Source organism: Octodon degus, unplaced genomic scaffold, assembly GCF_000260255.1.
Source record: "Octodon degus isolate 3935 unplaced genomic scaffold, OctDeg1.0 scaffold00227, whole genome shotgun sequence".
NCBI classification, from domain to species: domain Eukaryota; kingdom Metazoa; phylum Chordata; class Mammalia; order Rodentia; family Octodontidae; genus Octodon; species Octodon degus.
This window is the reverse complement of record NW_004524803.1, coordinates 1708857-1731723: the sequence shown is the minus strand read 5'-3', so window position 1 is coordinate 1731723 and position 22867 is coordinate 1708857. Positions and strand designations below refer to the sequence as shown.

The 22867-nt window shown below is 45.1% G+C and overlaps 2 protein-coding genes across 10 annotated transcripts in view; one reads left to right on the top strand and one right to left on the bottom strand.

The window, feature by feature from the left end:
- The window catches only part of CUNH4orf51 (chromosome unknown C4orf51 homolog), a 37787-nt gene extending 32652 nt beyond the window's left edge, over positions 1 to 5135 (top strand). For both annotated transcript variants that reach the window (XM_023705744.1, XM_004645450.2), the window contains one exon: positions 4951 to 5135. In XM_023705744.1, coding sequence (XP_023561512.1) covers positions 4951 to 4962 — 12 coding nt within the window. In that variant the 3' untranslated portion in view covers positions 4963 to 5135. The remainder of the gene's footprint in view (positions 1 to 4950) is intronic.
- A 2009-nt stretch (positions 5136 to 7144) lies between these two features.
- Positions 7145 to 22867, bottom strand: part of Znf827 (zinc finger protein 827) — a 170711-nt gene continuing 154988 nt past the window's right edge. For 2 of the 8 annotated variants that reach the window (XM_023705731.1, XM_023705730.1), the window contains exons 11-14: positions 22089 to 22255; positions 14906 to 15097; positions 14350 to 14527; positions 10179 to 11037 (exon numbers count right to left, since the gene is read on the bottom strand). In XM_023705731.1, the coding sequence (XP_023561499.1) occupies positions 10218 to 11037; positions 14350 to 14527; positions 14906 to 15097; positions 22089 to 22255 (1357 nt within the window). In that variant the 3' untranslated portion in view covers positions 10179 to 10217. Of the gene's footprint in view, positions 11038 to 12422; positions 12456 to 12750; positions 12818 to 13469; positions 14134 to 14336; positions 14528 to 14905; positions 15098 to 22088; positions 22256 to 22867 lie in introns of those variants that run through there. The other 6 variants (XR_002818969.1, XM_004645439.2, XM_023705735.1 and 3 more) reach the window with 6 other exon arrangements.

The following is a 22867-nucleotide window of genomic DNA, read 5'->3' as shown; positions in this document are numbered from 1 at the left end:
CCTCCTCCTCCTCTTCCTCCTCCTCCCCCCCTTCCTCCTCCTCCTCCTTATCCCCGGCTGTTGTGAGAGTCTCTCCCAAGGTTCTGTCTTTGGTTCTTCTATGTTTGTCACCACAGTTGCTAGCATGATGTTATCACCTTCTACGCTATCTTCGAATGTCATCTTTGCATGTACAGGTCTGATCCCAAACTTTCTCCTGAGCTCTTGAGTGATTTTTCCCCACAACCTTTCTACACACGACTGTCCTATTTAGATAAGAAACTATGTGATATACCTGGTAGGGATGCTAAGGGCCTTTTCTAGGATGTTAAGGGTGGAAAAAACTGGACAAGGTAGAAAAATATTTCGCAAATAAAATAAAAACAGATTCAAGTGGGCATGGTAGCACATACCTGTGATCCTAGTACTGAAGAAGAAGGACCCTAAGTTCAAGCTCAGGCTAGGCAACTTAACAACTTCATGAAACCCTGTCTCAAAATAAAACATAAAAAGGGATGGGCATAATGCTCAGGGGTAAACCCCCCATGTTTGACTACCAGTAGTAAAAAAAAAGCAAGGACTCTGATGGATTTATGTAGTTCAAAGGGAGGGAAGACAGAAAGGAAAGAGAGATAGCAGGCAAAGCTTATCCCAAATTTCATAGTTTGGATAACACGAAGAATTGGCACTTCTTTACTGGAGTTACAAAATGTGTGGTAAGGGTAGATTGGAGGGGAAAATATAATGTCACTTTAGGATACTGTTAACCTCATCTCTCTATATTTTTATTCTTTTTTAATGTATTTATTACTTGGTCTCACTACACAGTTCTGATTCATAGTGATCCTCCTGGGTTCATCCTCTCAAATGCCGAGATTACAGGTACACGCCACACACCCAGTCTCATTTGCCATCTCAGCATGCCCCAGGGGTGGGGCTGGGACTGTAGGCAGGAGCTCAAACCCCCACTTAGAGAAAGTGCCTAAGCAGGTGCTTTAATCCACTGAGCTATCTTGCTGGCCCTATTTTTTCTTTAGTGCTGCTAGAGTTATCTTCCTAAAACAGAGGTCTGACCATACCATTCTCCTCTTTTTTTTTTGGTAGAGAAATTTCAGTAGAAACAGGGTAGAGGTCAATTTCCTTGACAAGAGACCTGATGCTTTACACAAACTGGCGTTGTTTGGTCTCATTGTAATCTTTGAGCACAGCAGAATTCACCAAGTAATTTCTCACCTTCTTGCCTGTGCTCAAGCTGTTCTCTCAATCTGGAATGCTCTTCCCATTTTTATTGCCTACAAAAATCCTACTCATCCTTTAGATTACACTTTGCATGCCACACCTAGAAATCCTCCTTCTACCTTGGTAAGAGTTAATGTCTATGCATTGTTTCCATAACAATGTTTATGGCTTACTGACATTAAAACATATTTACTCATACATTTCTTTTATTGATTGATAACTGCTTAAAGTTAGGAAATATATCTTAGCTATTTCCTTTTCTTGCCAAGGGCTAGCACACAACTTTCCATGTGTTTATTGTTCTTGAAATAAGAAATGAAAAGAAGAAGGTGGTATGAGTCAAGTGTAGAGTAGATGAAGACTCTAGGGGAGAGAAGTACTTGGAAGAGTAGGCTTGGGCTTCATTAGGGTAGTTTCAAGTGAGATGGAAACTTTGAGTTGTGAAGAACAGGTGTGGAGAATAATGATGAGACATTGGATTCTGGGTTATATTAGGGACTCCTCCCTTAGCACATAATCCTGTAATACAAAATCATGCATGTACATATATAGCCTCCTAGCCACAGGTAGACAGGCCAAATTGTCAAGTCCTTCTTCAGTAGGAAATTCTTTTTCTGCTCATTTAAAAAGCTACCTGGGCTCTTTGTATAATGGAGACTCCTACATAGTTAGCTACTGCTGTCCATTGTCTGATGCCATAAAGCGATGGAACCTTGACTGATAGCATGGTTATGACCCAACGCTATGCCCATTTATTTAATTGTAGGAAAGATGGACAAGGGCACATTCTGATTAATGAGATTTCTTTGACCCTTAATTATTCTTTTCATATGTTAGTCTCTTTCATCAACCTGTTTTTATTTTCAGCAGCACAGGGGAAAAATGAAAGACACTGTCTTGCAATATGAATCCTAAAATAATAAAATTGATGGCTTTCCTTCTGGATGTTTACATACATCCGTGTTATATTTAGAACTGTCTTACAAATGCACTCTATGTATTATATATATTCTATGTCTTATGGCACCATATTTTCATCTTTTATTAGTAAAAGGACTTAGCAGTGGTGTGTGTTGAAAACTGAAAAGACACAAAGAAGACCCATGTTCTGAACATTTACATTTTTAATTAGCTGTTTCTCATAAGGAGAGATACACCCTGTTCAACCCCAGAGAATTTAGGAATTATATGCACAGAAAAAAACACCAAGCAAATGAAATGTTTTGTTCCTAGCTGAAGTATTCCCTCAGCCCTACTGGTGGACCTGAATTCATAGTGAGTTGGGAACTGTGGGAGTTGCCTGGGTCCTTGTGCTTGGGCTTGAGGCTGGCCCTCGGATGCTGGATGGTGACTTTGCTTCCTTGGCTCCACCTGGGTTCTCCCGTGGGTCTTCCAGGTCAAGGAGGCTGCTTATGGCAGAAGGCAACCTATGCTCCTGGCAAGTGGCTTCTCCGGAGTCACAAGGTAGCTCCTTCTCATTATGGAAATCAAGAAACAAACCCCAGGGCTGCGTAATGAGGCTCCGCCTAGCATGCACTAAGCCCTGGGTTTATGCCCCAACAATGAAAAAAAATTCACACAAAAATGAAAACGAAACTAAGAGAGGATTCTCCCATATGGATGAGAGAAATGTTTCCTTCTCCCGGGCCAGCCTGTCCGTCCTGTTGCCTCAGCACCCAACGCTGCACTTGGCTCTGCCTCGTGCATCAGCTCTTCTCAGGATGGAAGCACCAGGTGGAAGAGGGTGAATTCATTGCCAGCACTGGTCTGGAGGCTGCAGCGGTGGCAGCGTTCACGGCACGTGTGCTAATGATAACGAGCACTTCCTGTTCACGTCTCACGAACCCAGCTTCTCCTTCCAGCCTTACTGTGGCAACCAGCCGTGCGCAAGTATAGTTGACAGCATCTCGCCCTCGCTCTACAAAGTCACTCAGGTAGTCTGCACCATGGCTTCTTGGCCATCTGGAGGCGGAAGGAGTTAACACCTGTGGGTGGACCCCAGCCTCTTCCTTCTTCTGTCTCTTGGGCTGTCTATTCTGAGGTTTCTGTGGCTCTTCCTGAGGGTCCTAGAGATGGTGTATCTCTGTTGTCTACAGCAACAACTAGCTCACCAGTGCGCCCAGAACTGGCTTTCATTTCTTGTTGTTAGCTCTTACTGTTGTCTCACTTTCACTCCTGGACTTGATTTCTGAAATAAATAAATAAATAAATAAGCCCTATTCTCAGAGCCCAGAGAAGAGACAGACAAAGATAGATGATAGGTAATAGAGGATACGTAATAGAGATATATAAGCAAAAGTGCATGTTTGTGTATGCGTATAGGTAAGCAAATAGATACAAAAGAAGATAGATTGGCTAGGTAATAGAGATGAAAAGGTAGAAAGACATGGATCATAAAGATGTTATCTATGAATGCTGGGGTCAAAACTGTTGCATAGAGAACACTCTAACAGAATTTTGCTATGAAGTGAGATGTAAGGGGACAGGTTCTCCATGGTCCTTCATAATGAAACTGACAGATCTATAGACTGCTACCTAGGAATTGCAGTAAAAAGAAAAGATTTGAAGCGGTGAGTCAAGTGATGGCATCTCACTATCTAGATAGCTTTAAGATTTGAAAGATACTCAGCTTTCGGGCATGGCTCTGGTAGAGCTCAAATTCAGGGCAGAGAATCCCAGCTCAGTGTTTGCTCTCTGCTCTACTTGTCTGATGGTGGAAACAGATCAGTTACTTCCCAGAGTCTCTGTCTAAATAGACAGGAGCAGGAGCTGACTTTCTTAAGGTATGCAGGGTTCATGGGTGCATCTTTTAAAGTGCATGGGTAGAAGAATATTTAGCACATTCTTTAATTATGCTAGAACTAAGTGACATTCATAGCTGCTAAAACATCCAGTGTTCTGCAGGAAACATTTGAAAGGCAGAAGGCAGAGAGCTCAGCAGGTGCTCTTGTGCTGGTCAGCTGGAGTGGTAGGAGATGGGAAGGGCTGTCAGACGATGAAGACGAGTGGTCCAAGACCTCCCTATTCCCATCCAGCTTTCTCCTAACTCATCTAAACAATACCTACATACAGGTTGGTAGGATATATGTAAGAGACTCTCAAGATGACTCTGACAATGCAAGCACAGTGATGTGGCTTTAATAAGAAGGGGGAAAAATTAGAGCTCTGAAACTCTACAGTGGGCAGAAAAATCTTTTTAGTCATTTTTTTTCCTCCCAAGCCTACCATGGTTGAACACATTGAGGAGTCATTTTCTTGTTATAAGAGCCTTGTAGACTCTGCCTTACAATGACTTCTGCTTCAGAAAATTACTTTTTTGTTTAGAAAGACATAGTGTCATTTATGAAATGTTCTGTTAGATGGGGAAGGGTCCAAAATCAGTTAACTAAACCTTTCTTTTATAAGATGCTGAATGGTATGTTGTCATCATACCTCGATTTACGTCTGAGCCAAGCTTAAACTCCATTGTGATATCCCTTGTGACTGGAAAACATTATGTATAATTAGATATTCTTACTAAATGTGTGGAACATCTATAGAGACTGGTGTGGGGGAATTAACTCTGAGGTGTCAATCAAAGTTAATTTTCTGCTTCAAGTTTGCAATTCAACTGTAAAGTAAGAATTACTGGCTACTCGGCTCTATTGCAAAGGCACTACAAGGACCCAACTGGGTTTCCTTCTCCTCTTTTCAGGTCCCAACATGAGCAGGATTTGCATTTCCATTTTGCAGATTCAACCTTGAAGAAGAAATGATGAGATCTACCACCTCTGAAAGAAGAGTAAGTCTTGATAAATAATCTGAGACTACCTACACGTGGACAAGAAGAAACATGGATCCCAAGTTCCTTGGAGTTACCACACTTACCTCAGGGCTTTCTTTCTGGGCTTGTTTAGTGAATCGTTGCTACTCATAAAATAAACCTCATTTTGTGTGGGACTCTATTATTCTGAAGGAATGCTGTGTAAGGGTGCTGACTCGTGTTATTGTAAAATCAATGTATGTTTGAGGTACATAATAATATTTCTCAGTGCTAGCATCACCACCTCAGCTCTACCTCAGATCATCAGGGATTAGAGTCTCGTAAGGAGCATGCAATCTAGATCATGTTCATGTACAATTTACAGTAGGTTTTCTACTCCTGAGAGAATCCAATGCTGGTTCTGACCCGAGGGAGGAAGAGATCATGTGGTAATGTGAGTGATTAGGAGCAGCTGTGATTACAGATGAAGCTTCCCTTGCTCACCTGCTGCTCATTTCCTGCTGTACTGCCCAGTTCCTAGCAGACCATGAGTACTGGGCCACAGCCTTGCCTTAGTGCTGGTACCCTCCTTCTTGCCTATTCTTTTATGTGCACTGAGCTCCTCACCAAAAGTGCTGAGGAGACTTGAGGTACATGCCTTCCCCTTCCTAGTGCTCACCTTGTCTGTCCACCCCATGGGTGTCCTGAGGTGATGCTTCTGACTTGGGGAAGGAGACATAGTGGCTCATCATGCTTTGACACTTATCCTTGTACCTGTGACCACTGTTATGGCTCTGTTAAGTGGTCAGGCATTCTGTGGCTGCCAAACGAAGTATTGAAAGCAAATACATTGTAGAAAACATGACACTGGTCTTGGCTTAAAATATCTATACAGCATGATAGTTTAAAAAAAAAAAGAAACAAATAAAAACAAACACTGTGAGCTTGAATTAGAATTCAGACTTAAGAGAGCCCAGTTCCAGCAGAAAATATGCACCTTTTGTCATGAAGAGCTCTGCTTCCAGGCCATTTAGTTGTTGGAACCCCATTTTGGTGGAAATTATTTCCACACTGACGATTATCTTTTTTTTTTTTTTTTGGACGATTATCTTCTTTACATGGCTCGATATTCTGTCATTGGAAACATGTGAGGTAGCTATAGAGTCTAAGGGGAAAATGTGCATAAAAAACAAGATGTTCATGGCCATAGTCCTAGTGAAAAATCAAAGAAATCTGGCTGATCTAGAATCTTTTCAGAGAGTACCAGCCACCTGAGAACAAAACTGGAATTTGAATCTAATAAAAGAACGTGTTTCAATCACCTGAAAAATAGTTCCTGAATGAAAAAAAATAAGAGAAAGTAGTGTTTGATTAATGACTGGACAGTGGCAAAATGGCTCCTATGTGATCTCATTTTCAAAAAAAGTATATTTGATCACTTTAAATGTTAGAGTGAAGTGGTTCACAATTTCTTGAAACAAGTAAAGGACATTATATTTATAAGCATGTGAGTTGCGAGCCAGACCAGACTTTCTCATCTGTTGCTTTATATATTTTTATCAGTCATCACAGATTCATGGGGAAGGTTCAAATGGACAGAACTTTAAAATAGACTTTAAAAAAATGCTGTTTTAACTCACCAGAGTACTTTTCATCCTGCCTCTCCCCCTTTTCTGTTCTGTTTCTTTCTCTGGTACCTTCCTTCAAATGGTAAACTATTACTCCTACTTGCATTTGGATAGATTATTATTTAGCTTGTAAAACATACCATTTCCACCTCATTAAAATCTTTGGTTGTCCAACTTCATCAAGATAAATGGAATTATTCATTCTTTATCCCCTTTCTTGGGCTGTAGGGTCAATTAATTCATGTTAAGCAGGAGAGGGTAAGGCTGCTGCACTTTTAAATGTCACTGAATAGTTTCAGGAAGGAACTGGCTGCCACAGTCCTGAGTGACAGATATGCTCTCAACCTTAACTGAAGGGACATTCACAACTTAGTAACCATTTGCACTGTAGTGATGGCTCTTCAAAACTTGCATTTTGTAACTTCTATAAATAGGAGGTCCACTAACCTCATTAAAATATGCAGAGAAGTAAAAAAAAATAACAAAGAAAACAAGACCTTCAGAGTAACAAGTACACAAGGATGGCAACCAAGGGGCAGGGAGAAAGAAACAAGAATATAGCCAACCTTTTTTTTTTTTAATTAGAGTATATTATACTTTCAAACTGGATACACTAGAAATTGGCAATGCAACATAAGATGCAAAGGAATATACCAGTTACTGTCAAAATGACCCTGTACAGCCTTGTAATGCAAAAAGCTTTATACAATACAAATTTTCAGTAATGTACACAAACCTTGACAGTATGATCATCTGAACATAATAGGAGGAGTTAAAAAAAGATAAATGAAAGTGCTGAGAACCCTAACTGCATTACTATATGGGAAAATAAGCTAGCTTTCATGGAAGGATGCATAGTGAAAACAATTGAAGTTAGTTGATAGGTGACTTTCTCAAAGACGTTAGTGTTTTACACGGAAAGGATATCTATGGACTACATCCTTCCCTGAGTATCAAACTGCAAACCAAATTCAGGGGTATATATTATCTAGGTGGAGTCTGAAAAATGCTGTAGATTTTTCTTTATTAATAACAATAATAATATAAAAAGTCAAACAAACTGCAAACACACCTTTCTCACTCAGAAAACTTTTATAATTTACCAGAAAGATCGATGACTCTTTCCAAAGTGCTAAAAAAGTTGCCCAATTAGATTAAGCATTACTAAGTCATTCAAATACAAGTTCAGTGGCAAGCAGTGAAATGCATGGCATTTGAGCAGTCAACGGCTCCTTCCACCACCCCTGCACTCTGAAGGTTTCCATCCTTAGACCTCCTATTGCACACGCGGCACGCTCTAAAGCCCCGAGCCTTTGCTGTCAGGGCCGCCCTTGCAGGTTTTTAACCTGCTGGTGCATCAGCCTCAGTGGATCACGAGGGCCCTCTTTCCTTTCATCACTGAACTTGTAGTTTTGAAAATACATTATTAGCCAAGTGGCACATTCTCCATTATATGGGGATAAAGACATGACTTTAAAAAGAACCAACCCATTCACACGTCCAATGTTCTTGGAGTGTATTGTCCATAACTGTTGATAGTGTCTTTTACCGAGATAATGACATAGCTGAATAACATTTCAAACAAGGCCAAGAGCAAAGGTCTCTGCTAGAGAATGACTGAGGGTTTGGAGCTTTCTGCCCTAACTGGTTGGTCTCCTTGCCCCCATGGACATCTCCGCAGTGTAAACAGGTCTGCCAGGGGACGGCGCGGGGTTCCCATCCATGGCTGGATGCCTGGCAAAGAGAAGTACAGCCCAGCGGCTGGGATCAGGGAAGGAGGGCTGGTACAGAGGGGAAATGGAGACCTTGGAGTGGACAGAGGTACAGTCTTCTAACTTCTGGTAGAACTATACTTCCGACAGAATTATAGTGATTTCCAGGGGGCTTTTAGTGAAGCAAATTGACTAGAGGAAGAAAAGTAGGGATGGTTTTATTTTCCCCTGGTGAAATAGATTTTTAAAAATCCCAACTCTAGGATAACACAGTGGGAAAAGAGCAACGCGTAAGAAAGCTTGCTTCCGGTACACCAGCTCTTCAGGAGATACATAACGAACTTGTGTAGTCCAAACCTCCCACTGTTCCACAAAGCACATTTCTTCCTGCTCTTTCAGCTTTTTTCATCCTGGAAATTCTGTTGTCTTAAAAATTCAAGCAATGAACAAGTTCAGCCAAAGGGTTTTTTTTTTTTCCTTTTTCAATTATCCATTACTTTTAAAGATGAGCGGAGGGCTATGCAACTGATCCACACCTGCTTCCTACTGCAATAAAGTGCCGCACAGAAATTGCCATTTTAATGACCACAAAATAAGAGCATTAAATAAGTATAAAGTTAGCCTCCTAGCAGGTTACATCTACCAGGCGTTAACAGAATGGAATACAGAATTACTAATGACATGGCGATACTGCTGTAGCAGGGGATCCGCAAACACAACGGGGACTTTGCAGGGGTGTAGCTGAACCGTAGGACAAAACAGCACCTTTTTGTTGTGTCAAAGAGGTTGTGGCTAAAGTTTCAAACATACAGTCTACTCGTTCCATAGAAAGGTACATCTTCTTCCTTTTATTTTACTTTTTTTCCCAATGAGAAACAAAAATTAGTGCAAGACCGAAACACTGTGCAAAACTGCCGTGTCTTTTTTTTTTTTTTTTTTTTTTTTAGTCTGAGTATTTATACCCAGAATTTATCCAAACCCCTTTTAATCTCCTTGGCTGGATTTATCAACCATAAAATTTATCACTCATACAATTTTTTTTCCTGCAAACAAATGATAACCACTGAATTGATACATCTTATATATATATATATCATCTGCCCTTAAATGATGCACTGTGCGTGTGCTCCACACACATTGCATCTGAATGGGCACACACAGAAAACACGTAAGTTTTGTGATGTTAGCTGCAGGGCTGCGAGATACCTCATGCGGGCTAGTCACTGGATTCCTCGCATCTTCCTAACCAGAGAAGATCTGAGCTCAAGCCGCACAGCTCCACAGCACGGCAGATGTCTACCAGGCACCAGGCCCTACCACTCTGTAGCCGTGAAGCAGAGAGGGACAGGTGGTGGAGGAGCTCAAGGAGAGACTGCAGTGGGATGAACAACCCAGAAGGGGAAAAGAACGCTCACCGCTTTAAAAGAGGCCAGTACAAAGAATGTGCAATAGAAATGTCATGGCACACGACACACGGCTTTCTCGTTCACACTCCATTCACCCAACAGAAAACCAAATGCGCCAGGATAGAAGCTTACAAGTGCTGATTGCTATTAAGGACACTCTCTTCAGGATTTAACAAGACAGAATTCCTTGAGGAGCAAAGGATGGAGGAAGGCTGAGAGTGGGAGCGGGTGGTGGGGAGGCATGCCTCTGCAGGTAGAGTACGCGGTAGGTCACCTCTCTGAAGATTGGATAAAGCAGCTTTCAGGTCAATGCAATAGGTATACACACAGAGCCAATTCTCTATTCCTTACTAAAGATATACAGTACACGTGGTTTAGACCCCAAGGGTCTGTAGGTTTTGCAGCAACATACACCTGCTGGGGTTGTGTTTTAAGTTTTGTGGGTTTTTTTTTTTTTTTTTTTTAAATTTACTGTCCTTGTCTCTGTTTTTGGTACAGAACATCGCTGCCCTCAGACAGTCTCTGCTCTCTCTCTTAGTCCGAGATAGGCAAGGAAGGAGTGTTTGGGTGAGGGGATGCTGGGGGGTGCAGTCTGAGGTCGGGGAGGGCGGAATGTGAGATCCAAGTGGCTCTTGGGGTACAACATTGTCAAGGGAATGAGATGGGCAAAATCCGAGTTCCGGTACTTGTTGAAGCGCAGAGGGGAGCCGTTGAAGGCCAGGGCCTTGAGTGCCAGGTTGGGCTCTGAGCCGCTGCCGTGGGAGGCAGACAGGGCCACAGTCTGCAGAGCCTGTGAGGCTGACATGACCGACAGAGGAGACAGGAGATTCCGGGAGCTTCCCACAACCAGGAGCGGGGTCCCGGGGCCGGCCGGTTCCTTGGGGGCTGGACATGGGCCCTTCCTGTCCTCCTCAGGGCAGTCTCCACTCTGGTGCTTCTTGACGTGGCGGCTAAAGACGAAAGGGTGTGTGGTCTTGAACAGGCACTCTTCGCAGCTGAAGGTCTGGCGTGGGGCGTGCTTCAGCTTCTTGTGCAGGTTGAGATTGTCCTTGCGCTTGCAGCTGTAGCTGCACTGGTCACAGTGGAAGGGCCGCTCCCCGGTGTGGACACGCACGTGCTCGATGAGCTTGTTGGCGGTCTTGGACAGGTAGCCGCACTGGTCACATTTGTAGTGGTTGCCCAGGCGGTGTTCCCGTGTGTGCGTCTCCAGCTCCAGCTGGTTGGCCTTCACCGTCTGGCAGATCCGGCACTTGTACTCCATCTTGTAGTGGGTCTTGAGGTGGCACTCCATGGCGGCGGGGCGGTTGGTGGAATAAATGCAGAATGGGCACCTGCCGGGGGAAGCGACACACGCAAGGCTCAGCCAAAGAGGCTCCATGGCAGCTGCTCGTCTCCCTCCTCACGGGGCTGCCCTCGGCCCACCCTCCGGTCTCTGAGGCCTGGCCTGCCCAGCCCAGCCCTGCTGCCTCTTGGGGAGATGGCCCCGCTGACGCTCACTGTCGGCAGAGCGGTCCCCGCTGACTGCGCAGCTCCGCTAGGCCCTGCTCGGCCTACGCGGAGTCTCCCAGTTGCACCAGCCAAAGTCAGCATTCATGAGGGGAGCAGAGAAAGGGCGAGGAATAAATAAGCTGATGCTCCCCTCCAGCCCCCCGCCCGTCCCATGGGAGCCCTCCCCGCCCCCCACCAGACACGGCAGAGGTCTAACCCTCCTGACCTCCCCTCTAGATGGGAGCAACACAAAGAATCGACTTTTCATGCACCACACCAAGCACACGCAGAAAGGCTAAGAGGTTTTAAAGAACAGCTTATAGGGGAGAGCTACCTCCAGCAAACAGAAAGTCACAGGGATCAGAGTCGTGCTTATTAAAGGGTGGTTAGGGTGAGAAGGCCTGTGTGTGTCCCTGTGTGTGTCTGTGTGTGTGTGTGTGTGCATGTGTGTGTGCACATCTCCTAAAGCACTGGCTCTTCATCAGGAGAGGAAGGTGAGCAGCCCGATGGGCTCGGAGGAGCAGGAAGCCCACTCAGCGCCCCTCTACCCACGAGGGATGAGGCTGTGAGGGCAGAAAACACTCAGTATGTTACTGTCCCAGATCGTAAACTCTCAGAGGGCAGGGGCGCCTCCTGCGTTTCTTCCACAATCTCTGCAGTGCTTGGAGCGTACTCAGCACTCGAGGCGAGGTGGGCGCGCTGGGCCACGCGTCTCTTGATCTGAGTGCTCTACGCAAGTAATTGAGATATTCTCGGGGGGGGGGTCACCTTAGGGGGCTGAGGAGAAAGCCTGGGCCCCCCATCCTGGGTCGTGCACATATGCTACCCCAAACCCTCCTCGCTGACCTGAGGGGCTGGTGAGGAGTGGAGAGGACATATTTACAAAAGCTGCCTGGCTTCTCTTTTGGAAGCTGCCAGGCTTGAGGCAGTGGCTTATGTAACTATAGCGTGTTTGTTCTCTTTCCAAAGAAGAATGCAGACGCCCCAGAGGCTGCCTCAACTCTTGCTTGGCCCCTGCAGGGCGGGGCCCAGGAGTGACTGTTCTCAGAGGGTCGGAGAGGTGGTCAGCAGAGCCCAATACAACCCGGTGCACCGTGCACTGCCTCCTCAGCGCCAAGCTCGCCGTTAGCCTTGAACCTCAGCTCACAGAAGAGTGCACACGAGAGAAATATAAAGCCCATTCCCAGGTCAGGTGCACACACAACCCCTACGCCAAGCTGGGCCTTACCTAGAGGAGTCTGAAACTCACCACTGTCCTGAGCTACGGCAAAAGAAAAATAATAGTATAATCTTATTTGATCTGCATTATGAACAGGATATAGAGTACAAGCAGTTCCATCACAGAAAAGCAATTTAGACATCGGCGGTCTGTTTCACGTTAAGGACATTTCTGTGACCCACGGCTCAATCTTTCACTGCTCAGGCAAAGTGCTAAGGGTTTTCCGTGCTCCCATTATTTATCTTCAAGACACTCTCTCAGGCAAATTAATTCTACGATATGGTAAAGGAAACAAAACAAAACAAAAACAAAAACAAAAGCAAAAACAAAGACTCACTGTATAGCCAGAAGGCATTATCAATTTTTTCAAAGTATTCTTCTACTTGGTCATCCTAGAACATAAACTATTACACAGGGGCCGGTTAGCACCGCACGGGAAGTGTCTGATTCCACGAAAGCATCAGAGGTCATTGTGCATTCTCCCCAGCGGGTGGTTCAGAGGCTCAGGACGTCTTAGGTCCCCGAGGAAGGCGACTGGCAGAGCCACAACCGGCAGGGGCCTCAAAGTAATGGGTGAGACTGGGCTACAGGGAAGGCAATGAGCACGATAGTGTCCATCCATGGAAAAGCAGGGTTCTTCTCCTTTTTCATAAGAGCACATGGATATTTATAAAGGGGAGGTGGGAACAAACCCAATCAAATCCCCAGATCAGCTCTTGTGGCCATTTCCCAGCTACTGCCTGAATGTATTGTCACCACCCCTCTCCCTCCCTGCAGCCCTCCCTTCCCCCTCCCACCTAAGGAGGCCCTGGAATAAAACAAGGCACCCAGAGCAGGTGCAGCTCCCTGCCTCTGCGGTTGGCTCAGTCAAGTTTTTGAAGAGGGCACCAACCCCACTGCTCCCCATGCTCGACTCCCAGGATCCCTTGGGGTCTTCCGTCCTCACCCATTCTGGGGACTCACGCCACTTCTGTGGCAGGTGGTTAAGTGTCAATAACGGAAACATTTTAAAACAAGTCTTTTCTCTCACCTATGCTAAGTAAAAGCTAATTTTTTATTTGGTTAACTTCACGATCATTTCAGCTATAGATAAAGAGTTGTGCCTGGACAGTTTAGTCTTTCCGTGTTCAAGTACATATAGCCTCTTTCTTTTTACGACAATGTATGTGCCTCATGAACAGGGACTCTGATTTCAGGATCACTGGGCAGACTGAATTCTGATAATGCTAAGACATAAATTTCCTGAGGGTGAAAATTATATTTTATTCCTTGTGTGCCCTTTAGCACTGATATCAAGCCAGACACACAGTACGTTTGATAATAACTGACTGGTCTCACTAGAGACCAGAGAGTGTCTTACAAATATTGGTGGAGGACAAGGCTCCTAGTCTGAATCTTTCAGGAAAGGCACTGGCGTGTCCTCAGGAAGCCATGAAGCATGTGTGGTTGTATGCAAAAGGCTGCTTCCTGTCAGGTGAGACTGTCGAGGCTCCCATTTGGGGACCTGGGATACTCGCAATGCTTACTTCAAAGTTACAAGCAACCTGTCTAAAAACAAACAGGGTGAACTGCAGTAACAGTATGACTGATAGCCGGGCACAATAACCCCTCAGACCCTTAAAAGAATATCTGAACAAGACTGAAACAGTGTCAGGGGAGCTCACTTTTGCATGCTGGGACCATCTGATACCTCTTCCACCTGCCCTGAGCCCTGGGGTGTCTGTAAAGGGGAATCGCAAATGTTGACATCTGTTGACCCCTGGGGAACAGATCTAATTCAATCCAGCTAAGGGCAGCAGAAGTTCCTGACTGACTCCCCTTATACCAAGTTCCATGTCCCCGTGACCCCTAAAACCTCCAAGGAAGGGGTAAGGAAGGGGTGGGGGAGGGTGTTTAATAACAACGCAGTAAAAGGTTCTGTACTTGCTTTCCTTACTTGAGCCCACCGGTGGGGACAGTGTGGCATTTCTTATGCTCCAGCAGCTGTTCCGGGGTCTTCATAAACTTGTGGCACACGTCACACTCAAACATCCTTGTGATGAGGTGTATCTGCAGGTGGCGCTCAAACATGTTCTTCGTCTTGCAGACAAAGTTGCAAAAAACACATTCGAACCCTGCAAGGACCCAAGCTGGATGTAGAGGCGCTTGGAGCAGAGGGATAGGAGGGTAGAGGCGGGCTAAGCTCCCCCTCCTCCCCTTCCTGCACCTCCCAACAGGTGTGGCCTCCTAGGCACTGCTCCTTGCATTTCTGCACTAAAAGGAGCTAGACATACAGCTCTGGAGTTAACGCCATCCTCCTTATCCTTCCACCCCATAATTGCATGCAAATCAAGCTAAAAGAAAAAGCAAGTTTTCTGTAGTGCATAGTATACTGAATCCTGGTCCCAGCGCTGGTCTCCCCACATCATTCTTCTTTCTCTAGTGTGCATTGTCCAGATAGGCACGTCCTGTGTTGGCAGGGCTGAGCAGGCCACCCTTGCCTCCTCCCTCACCTTTCTCTGGCTTCTCCTCGTTGTTCACTGTGGGCTGGCTCCCAGGCATGACTGAAATGACCAGCAGGTTGTTCCCTCCCTTGCTTTTCTGGGAGCTATCTGAATCGTCTTTGCTGTTGGCGGAATCACTCAGGGCTGAGAGGGAGGAGGAAGAAGGGCTATTTGACTCGCTGCGGGGCTTCCTGTCTTCCCCTGAAAAAGGGAAACAATCAAGTGTGTTAGATGGGACATGAAGACCTTCACAAAGATGGTACTTGGGTGTGGGTGGGGGCTTTGGGGCGTACGTTGTTATTCCAGGAGCTTCCTGTTCTCACAGTGCACTTACTCGGATCCCAGTTCTACTGCCTGAGTGGTGATGGCACGCATGGAATCTGGGGCCAAGACCACTGATGAATCACCCATTGATAAATGTTTGGTGAGGTCTCACAAGAATTAAAATACAATGATAATAACCGCTAAGGTGTACTGAGCATGTTACTGAGTTCCAGAAATTGTCTTCTGTTTTAAATGCATTATCTCATGGTATTTCAAAAATCCTAGGAGGTGGAGCTCCGTGTTGGAACACGTGCTCAGCATACATGAGGCTCTGGGTTTGCTCCTCATCCCCCAAACAAACAAACCCTCCCCCAAATTTTATGAAGTACGCACAACTCCCCCCTCCCACCACACACAATCCTGCTATCACGTCCATTTAATAGATGAGGAAGTGAAAGCAGAGAGGGTGTAGCCTTGGATTCAGTTGCACTGATAAGTAGAAAAGAGACTTGAGTTGGTCTGGCTCTCCGGTCTCTCAGCACAATGGACTGTCCCTTAAAACATGCCACAAATTACTCAACAGGCCATCAAAATGTAGAATCAGAAGAGCTCTGCTTCTGCTCACATTAGAGTATCAGGCAGTGGGCTGCTATTACAAGAAAACTAAAGCCAACCAACCAACTTCCAAGGCAAAATATATCGATCAACAGTTTTTAAAGCACTGAATGTGAGACAGAACAAAAGAAGCAAGCCTGCTGGCTGCTCTTGCCTGCTCTAAGGGAGAGTCCAGACTGCAGGCAGAACAGAGCACCCATGAGGAGGCTAACAGGTTCCTTGAGTGCAGGAGACAGAGCTGAGGGTCTGCTGAGATCAGCACAGATAGACATTGCAAGACAGTTGTCATAGAGGAGCCAGCAGCACAGAGACCCCTGAGATTCAGAGGGTCCTCGCTGAGTACTCGGCGGAGCACAGAGCACGGCAGAAAGCACGCAAGGCTGAAGGGCACAGAAGTCACTTGAGAATGGTGCCTGTGGCTCACACAGGGCTGGGATCAGGACTTATTTCCTCTCACCAGAGATGACAAACATAATCCATTGGGCATTAGGGATAAAACAAACAAAGGCCCCTTAGCAGTGTGTAATAATCACCCTATTACCTGACATCAACCTGACAATTCAGGAAAGTAAGATCTGAGTTCAGAAAAAGATAAAGTTTCCACTGATGAAGTGAATCCTGAAAAAAGGTCAACATACTTTAGGGATGCAAAATATCAAACTGGACTTTCCCTTAAAACTTGGTAAACCACCACATATGATATCTGATTAAATATTTTTGGACATGCAACCCAAAATGAGAAGAAAAATCTGCCAGGGAAATGGCTCAGTGGAATAAGTGCTTTCCTGGCAAGCACAAGGGGCTGAGTTCAATCCCTGGTTCCAAAAAAAAAAAAAAAAAGAACTAAACTAGAACTGACACAGTGGTTAGAATTTTTAGACAAGGACATTGAAACTATATTTTATAGGTTCAACAAATCAAGCGGAGACATGGAAGATAAGAAAAAGATTCAAACCAAATTTCTATAGATGAAAATCACAATGGCAGAGATGGAAAAATACAGTGGAATGGGGCTGGCTACCAGCAGATGGGATACAGCAGAAGAAAAGATGAGTGACTGAAGGTAGTAGCTACAGAGACCATCAGAAATAAGACAGATGAAAGAGTCCTCACAATTAAAGAAAAAAACATTAGTGGATAGGATGATGAGATGCAACCCTGTATAGGTTTACTTTGGGTCACTGGTAGGCTGAGTGGGGCATAAAGGTATTTGAAATGGCCAAACTGCTTCTAAATTTGAGGAAAATTTTGATTCAAGTAGCTCAGTAAACCCTAAACATAAAAAAGCACAAGGAAAATCACACCAAGAGTGATGGTGAAGGGGGACGGTCAACTTGATTGGCTCGGGAGCTGCGCTGAGGATCAGCAGAGTGTGCTTCTGGGTAAGTCTGAGGAGGCTGGGAGCTGTGACGTGGGCCACGTCTGGTCCTCACTCCTTCCTCTCTGACTGTTTCCTGCCCTGCTTCCTGGCTCCATGAACTGCCAAGCAGCCTTGCTCCGCCGTGCCCTTCAGCCGTGTTTCTACTGTGGAGCCAGCTGGCCATGGACTGAGCGCCCCAAACCCTGGGCCAAATTAACCCTCGCCCTCCTTAAGCCATGGAGGTCGTATACAACATTGCAGTAAGAGAAGGGAACGCTGACCAACACACCAAAGAACAACATTTTAAACTGCTCAAAACACATCCTAAAAGCAACCAGAATTATTTGCAGAACAAAAATTAAGGACAGCAATGGAGCCCTCATGGGAAGCAGCACGTGTGAGACCACAGAAGCAACATCTGGGAACAACTGAAGGACCATCCAGTAGAAATTTTTCACACTGCAGAAAAATCCACCTCAAAGTGATAGCAAGCAAATAAGGCTGACATGAAAGACAAGAGAATGAACCAGCCACAGACCTGCGTGACAAGAAATGTCAAAAGCAGTCCTAGAGGAGAAAGGAAAATAGCATAGTTGCAAAAAGGATCTACACAACAGAGTGATGGGCTCTGGAAATGACAATTTCCTACGTATTTACAAAAGATAATAAAAGCAATTCAGTTTAAACAAAAATAACAACTATGTATTGTAAGGTTAACAACATATACATAAGTCAATGCTTGATAATACCATGAAGGCCAAGAGGGGGAAGCATAGAAGTATATTATCATGAGGTTCTTAAACTACACATGAACTGATTGCATTGCAAAATATTTAAAAAGTGAATGATAAATCCTAACAATACATTATTTCTGTTTAGTAAAGCTAATATTAAGATGTCATTTCTCCTTAAACAGATCTGCAGATTCAATACAATCTCATAGTTTAGACAGGGTAGAAAATACAGGAAGATTCTTCTTTGGGTTCCTTCAAATGTTGACAAGCAACTTAGTGATTATAAATTCTAGTAACTACCTTCCTTTGTTAAGGGAGTAAACAATAAACCATGTATTATATATATAAAATGCATAAAAGTCTAGAAGTAAACAAAGCTGTAAATGGCTTATGATTGGAGGATAAAATTATCAGTTTTTTTTTTTTTTTTGGTTTCCAAGTTTTTAGAGTGGCCATGTATTATTTAGCCCATTAAAACAAAGTCTGCATAAAAAAGGGGAGCAAGTGAAGTAGTTCCGTGGTAGAGCATTGAGACTAGAGAAGAGAGGAGAAAAAGGGTGGGCTTGGGAGGGGAGGGAGAGAAACAGAGACAGAGAGACAAAAAGACAGAGAAAAATAGTGTTTTCTAATCCCACTACACTCTACTACACCCTACTACATGCATATGTGCACTTAGGGTCCAGGGAAGGCAACTCTTGCTTCAGTGCACAATGTTTAAAATCTTGTTCCTATCAGAACTGAAAGCGGGGCGTGACAGATTGCATGACCTCTGCTCCCAACCATGAGGAGAGGTGGGCTATGCCTTCAGAATATGTGGTCTTCCTTTGCTACGAAGAAGCTACATGAAACTCGCACCACCACTACCAGTTCATTACCTAAGTAGCTAACTCACCAAGTCACATTTTGTGGACAAACAGAACATTTTTAGTAAAGCCCCTGAACCCTTATTATTACTTCCCGAAATCTACCTTCTAAGCCTGGTCTCACTGACAGTCTGTTACAAGTGATTATTTCAAATGGTTTTTTAATGAAAACATATGAATTTCAATTACTAGTTTTAAAAATAGATTTAACTACCTGAAGGTTTAAGGCACTGGCCAAGCCACCGAAATTCATGAATGTGTAGAGACACCAGGTGCTATGCCAGACATCTGGTGACAGCCAGGGAATACAACCCACCCTGCGCAATCCCTTGTCAAAATAGCCTGGCCTGTTTGCAGTCCCAGTTGTCTCTCGGGAGACAGCCAGGTGCCCTTGTCTGATGATGTGATTCAAATGGGGATTTTCCTTCAGCATCACAAAGATTATTGGTGAAGGGTACACCCTCACAGGTTATGACGGCCAGCCAAAGAGTAACTTGTAAGGAAAAAAATTGGAACTCCTGAACTTTTCATAACTTAAAGTAACACAATTGAGAACCTGGGGTCACACGAAGTTATCAGCTATTTTAGTGCCTTCATGAAAATGCCATATACTTTGGTGTATTTCTTGACAGTCTTAATAAAAGACAGTAAGCATCTCTACTTCAATATGTTGTCATTCACTGCATACATAATTAAGAACTTTAGATCTAGAATATCGGAGATTGAATCCCACCTGACGAGCTATGTGAACTTGGATAAGGTACGCAATTCTGTGCTTCTACTATCCCATCTGTAGGGTGTGGATGATATTAGCGCTTGCCCTTGTGGTGACTGTGGGAATGAAATGGTTTTTCACGTATTCATCACATAGATCAAGGTCTAGTCATGTAAGCATTTTAGCAGTGATTTATTATTAATATTCTTTTTTTTTTTGGGGGGTGGAACCGGGGATTGAACTCAGGCCCTTGCAACATCTCTGTGATGGCTTATGTACTTGGTGCTTTGTTGGCTCTTTAAAAACTCACGGAACTATTTACAAATGAATCACCTTAAATGATAGCATAACACCCTGTACTGTGTTCCTTGTGTACCACAGCGCTATCTCATGGGACCTCACCCCTCACCCATGTGGGCAGCCTGAGTCAGCAGTGACTTGGTAAGCTCTGTATTCTAGGACTCTATGTTTGTAGTATATGTTATGTAGCATTACTGTTGCTTTATAACTTTACAATAATAGAGCTTATTTGTGTACAGATTTAGATGGACAGATTTTCGGTCAAACACCTTATGCAAGCACTAAATACAGGAAACCTTCACTGTGAAACTGTTAGCCTGCATAGGCCTTGGTCACAAACTAGCTTCCCGTTCTCATAAATAAAGTTTTATTGGCACATGACCATCCATTTATGTAACTTCTATGACTACTTTCAGGTTCTAAGAGCAGAGCAGAGTCAAAAGGACAGAAACCACATGGCCTGAGAGCCTAAAACAATCACCATCCAGCCCTGTAAAAATGGTTTGCAGGGCTCCAGCTTACGAAAAGTATCTTAATCTTATAGCAGCAGCATTAATGGTTTCTACCGAGTGACAAAGGAAACTACTTTAAGGGGTCTCACTCCTTGTGTTCTGTACTAGCAGGTCAGAACGAGGCAAGCAGCCAACCACTGAGGAGGGACAGGGTCTCTCCTGTGTGCCCTGCAGTGACCAGGAGGCGAGTGGGTATGGTGATCAGGAGGCAAGTGGGTACGGTGACCAGGAGGCAGTTGTGAAGGCGGAGATCCCGAAGCCCAACTTCCTCAAGCCATATGGTTTCTATAGTTTCCCTGAGGCAGGCTGGCAGCAGAGGGGCTGTGGCCCCTGGTGGGATGGAGGTTCAGGCATACATTGGGGTGAAAGAGATTAGAAGAATGTGGGCTTAATGGAAAAGAGAACGAAAGCGCAACTGCAAAGCTAGTGAACGGGAGAGACTGGCCTTGTCTTCCATTACCACTCCAGAAATGCCAAATTTAATTTGCCTTCAGTGTGGGTTTCCCAGCTCACCTGCTGCCCACAGTGCTAATGTGGTTACGGTCAGACAACTGACTGTAAAAATAGCACCTTCTCACTCAGTCTAATGACTCTCTGCAGACCTCTAAGTCATAGCTGCTCAATTTACTGACTAAAACAAGCTTTTATTGTTGTTGGCACCATGAGCCAGAGTGGCCAGAGAAGCAAAGAGACCTTCCTGGCTGTGCACATGGTCAGCACAGGTGTCAGGCACATTCTCGATCCTGGTCCTTCCAGGGCTGGTGGTGTCAGGGGCTGACCCAATGCTTGGCACCCGCAGCAACATCAGCGCTTCATCTGTAAGTACTGTTAATGCCACCTAATGATTTCGCGTTGGTGTCATTTATAACCATCGCTTTGTGAAAAGTCAAAATGTTAATGTCATTAGATGGAAAGTTAACCAGGAAGGCAAGAGGCGTAAATGAAAGGCAAGCACTGATCAAGTCTTGTTATATTTGTTTTGAGAGGGTCTGGTGTCTTTGCCCTCAGCAGATGGGCCATGGGCCACGCCATATAAGAGCAAGTGTGGGTTCCCGTGAAGGGAGCAGAGCTTGCAGGATGAGGGAGGCTGTTCCCCTGCACCATGAAAGAGAAAGCAGCAAAGCCAGGAGCTGTGTGGGGCTGTCAGGACCTTGGTGATCCCAAGGGCAGCTGTGGGATGAAAACCGTCACTTCCAGTTTCTGAAGTCACTTCCTGATCGCTGACTTTGGATGGAAAATCTTACTTTTGCTAAGCCTATTTCTCTTCCTGTTGTGACAACAATAGCAGTCACCTCAGGGTTGCTATGAGGCATAGGAGCAAGCCTCGGACACCAAACAAGCTTAGCCAAGCCAGGCCTGGAGGCATGCACCTGTAGTCCCAGCACTCTGGGAGGCTGAGGCAGGAGGATCACAAGGCCGAGCCCAGCTTGGGCAACGTAGACACTTAGCAAGACCCCGTCACAAAACAAAAAATAAAAATTGGGCTGGGAAGTACCTTAGAGTGAAGACACTGGGTACAATCCTTGGGACTAGGAAAATAAAAGAGCTTAGTGACTGTTATATATGGTCATGGGGCTGGAAGAAGACCTAGGTAGGGACCAAGAACAAGACCTGTACCGCCCCACAGCATCTGCACTTGGGAATCTTTCAGGTCAGGGAGACCCAGGCTGAGCCGGGCGTGGTGTCACCCTGGCAAGGCAGTGTGGCTCTGCTTCTCCGCGGAGGCAAAGGTCCCGGTCTCACGGCAGCAGCGGTGCCTCTGCCACGAAGCAGGCACTCCGGGTGCATGGGAAGGAGCAGGAAGGGGGAGGGCTGACAGGAATGGTCACCTGTGTGCTTGCTGCCAATGTGAGCCTTTATCTCCGCCTCCTCCATGGTGATGAAGTCGCAGGCAGTGCAGCAGATGGAAAACATCCACTGCTCCTTGTCCACGTGGAGGGACATGTGGCTGACAAACTGCACATTGAGCTCGGTCTCAAATCCACACACGTGACAACTACAGGAAAGGAGGAAACAAAAGAGGAAGAGAGAGAGAGAGGAGTGAGGCACATGTCTAAATGCACTGTACTCATCTGTACGTAGCACTCTCAGGAAAACCAGAGTTTCATGTACATTTCGTCTCTACCAAAGAGTATTGGGCTAGAAAATTCTGATTCTTGGGACCCCTCTGAAGCACTCACTGTGCCGAAGAGATTAGGTGCCAGCATAACGTGACAGTCCCATACAAGTTATAATAACACTAAGTAATCATCAAGTTAATTAAGATGTATAGATTCCTGATGCTACGTGTCTCCTAACTGATCCCTCTGGGCACAGAGACACTCGACAGTGTTACCAAGGGGTCTGTGCTGCTCCACCGACAACTGAGTGTGCCGCGCACCCCAGAGTTCTCCCGTGTAGCAAGGAAAGTACACCTAGGTTGCAAAGTGCCACGCCAAGCAAAGGGCTGCCCGACTGGTGACAACTCCTGCTAGACGCTGGCCATTCATGGAGCTGCTCCGTAAAAACAAGTTCCCACCAATTCTCTGTAACAAGCTGCAGGGTTTCTTGGGACCGAAGCAAATATCGACATAAGGTTGATAACAGAAGCAAACAATACACAAGGACT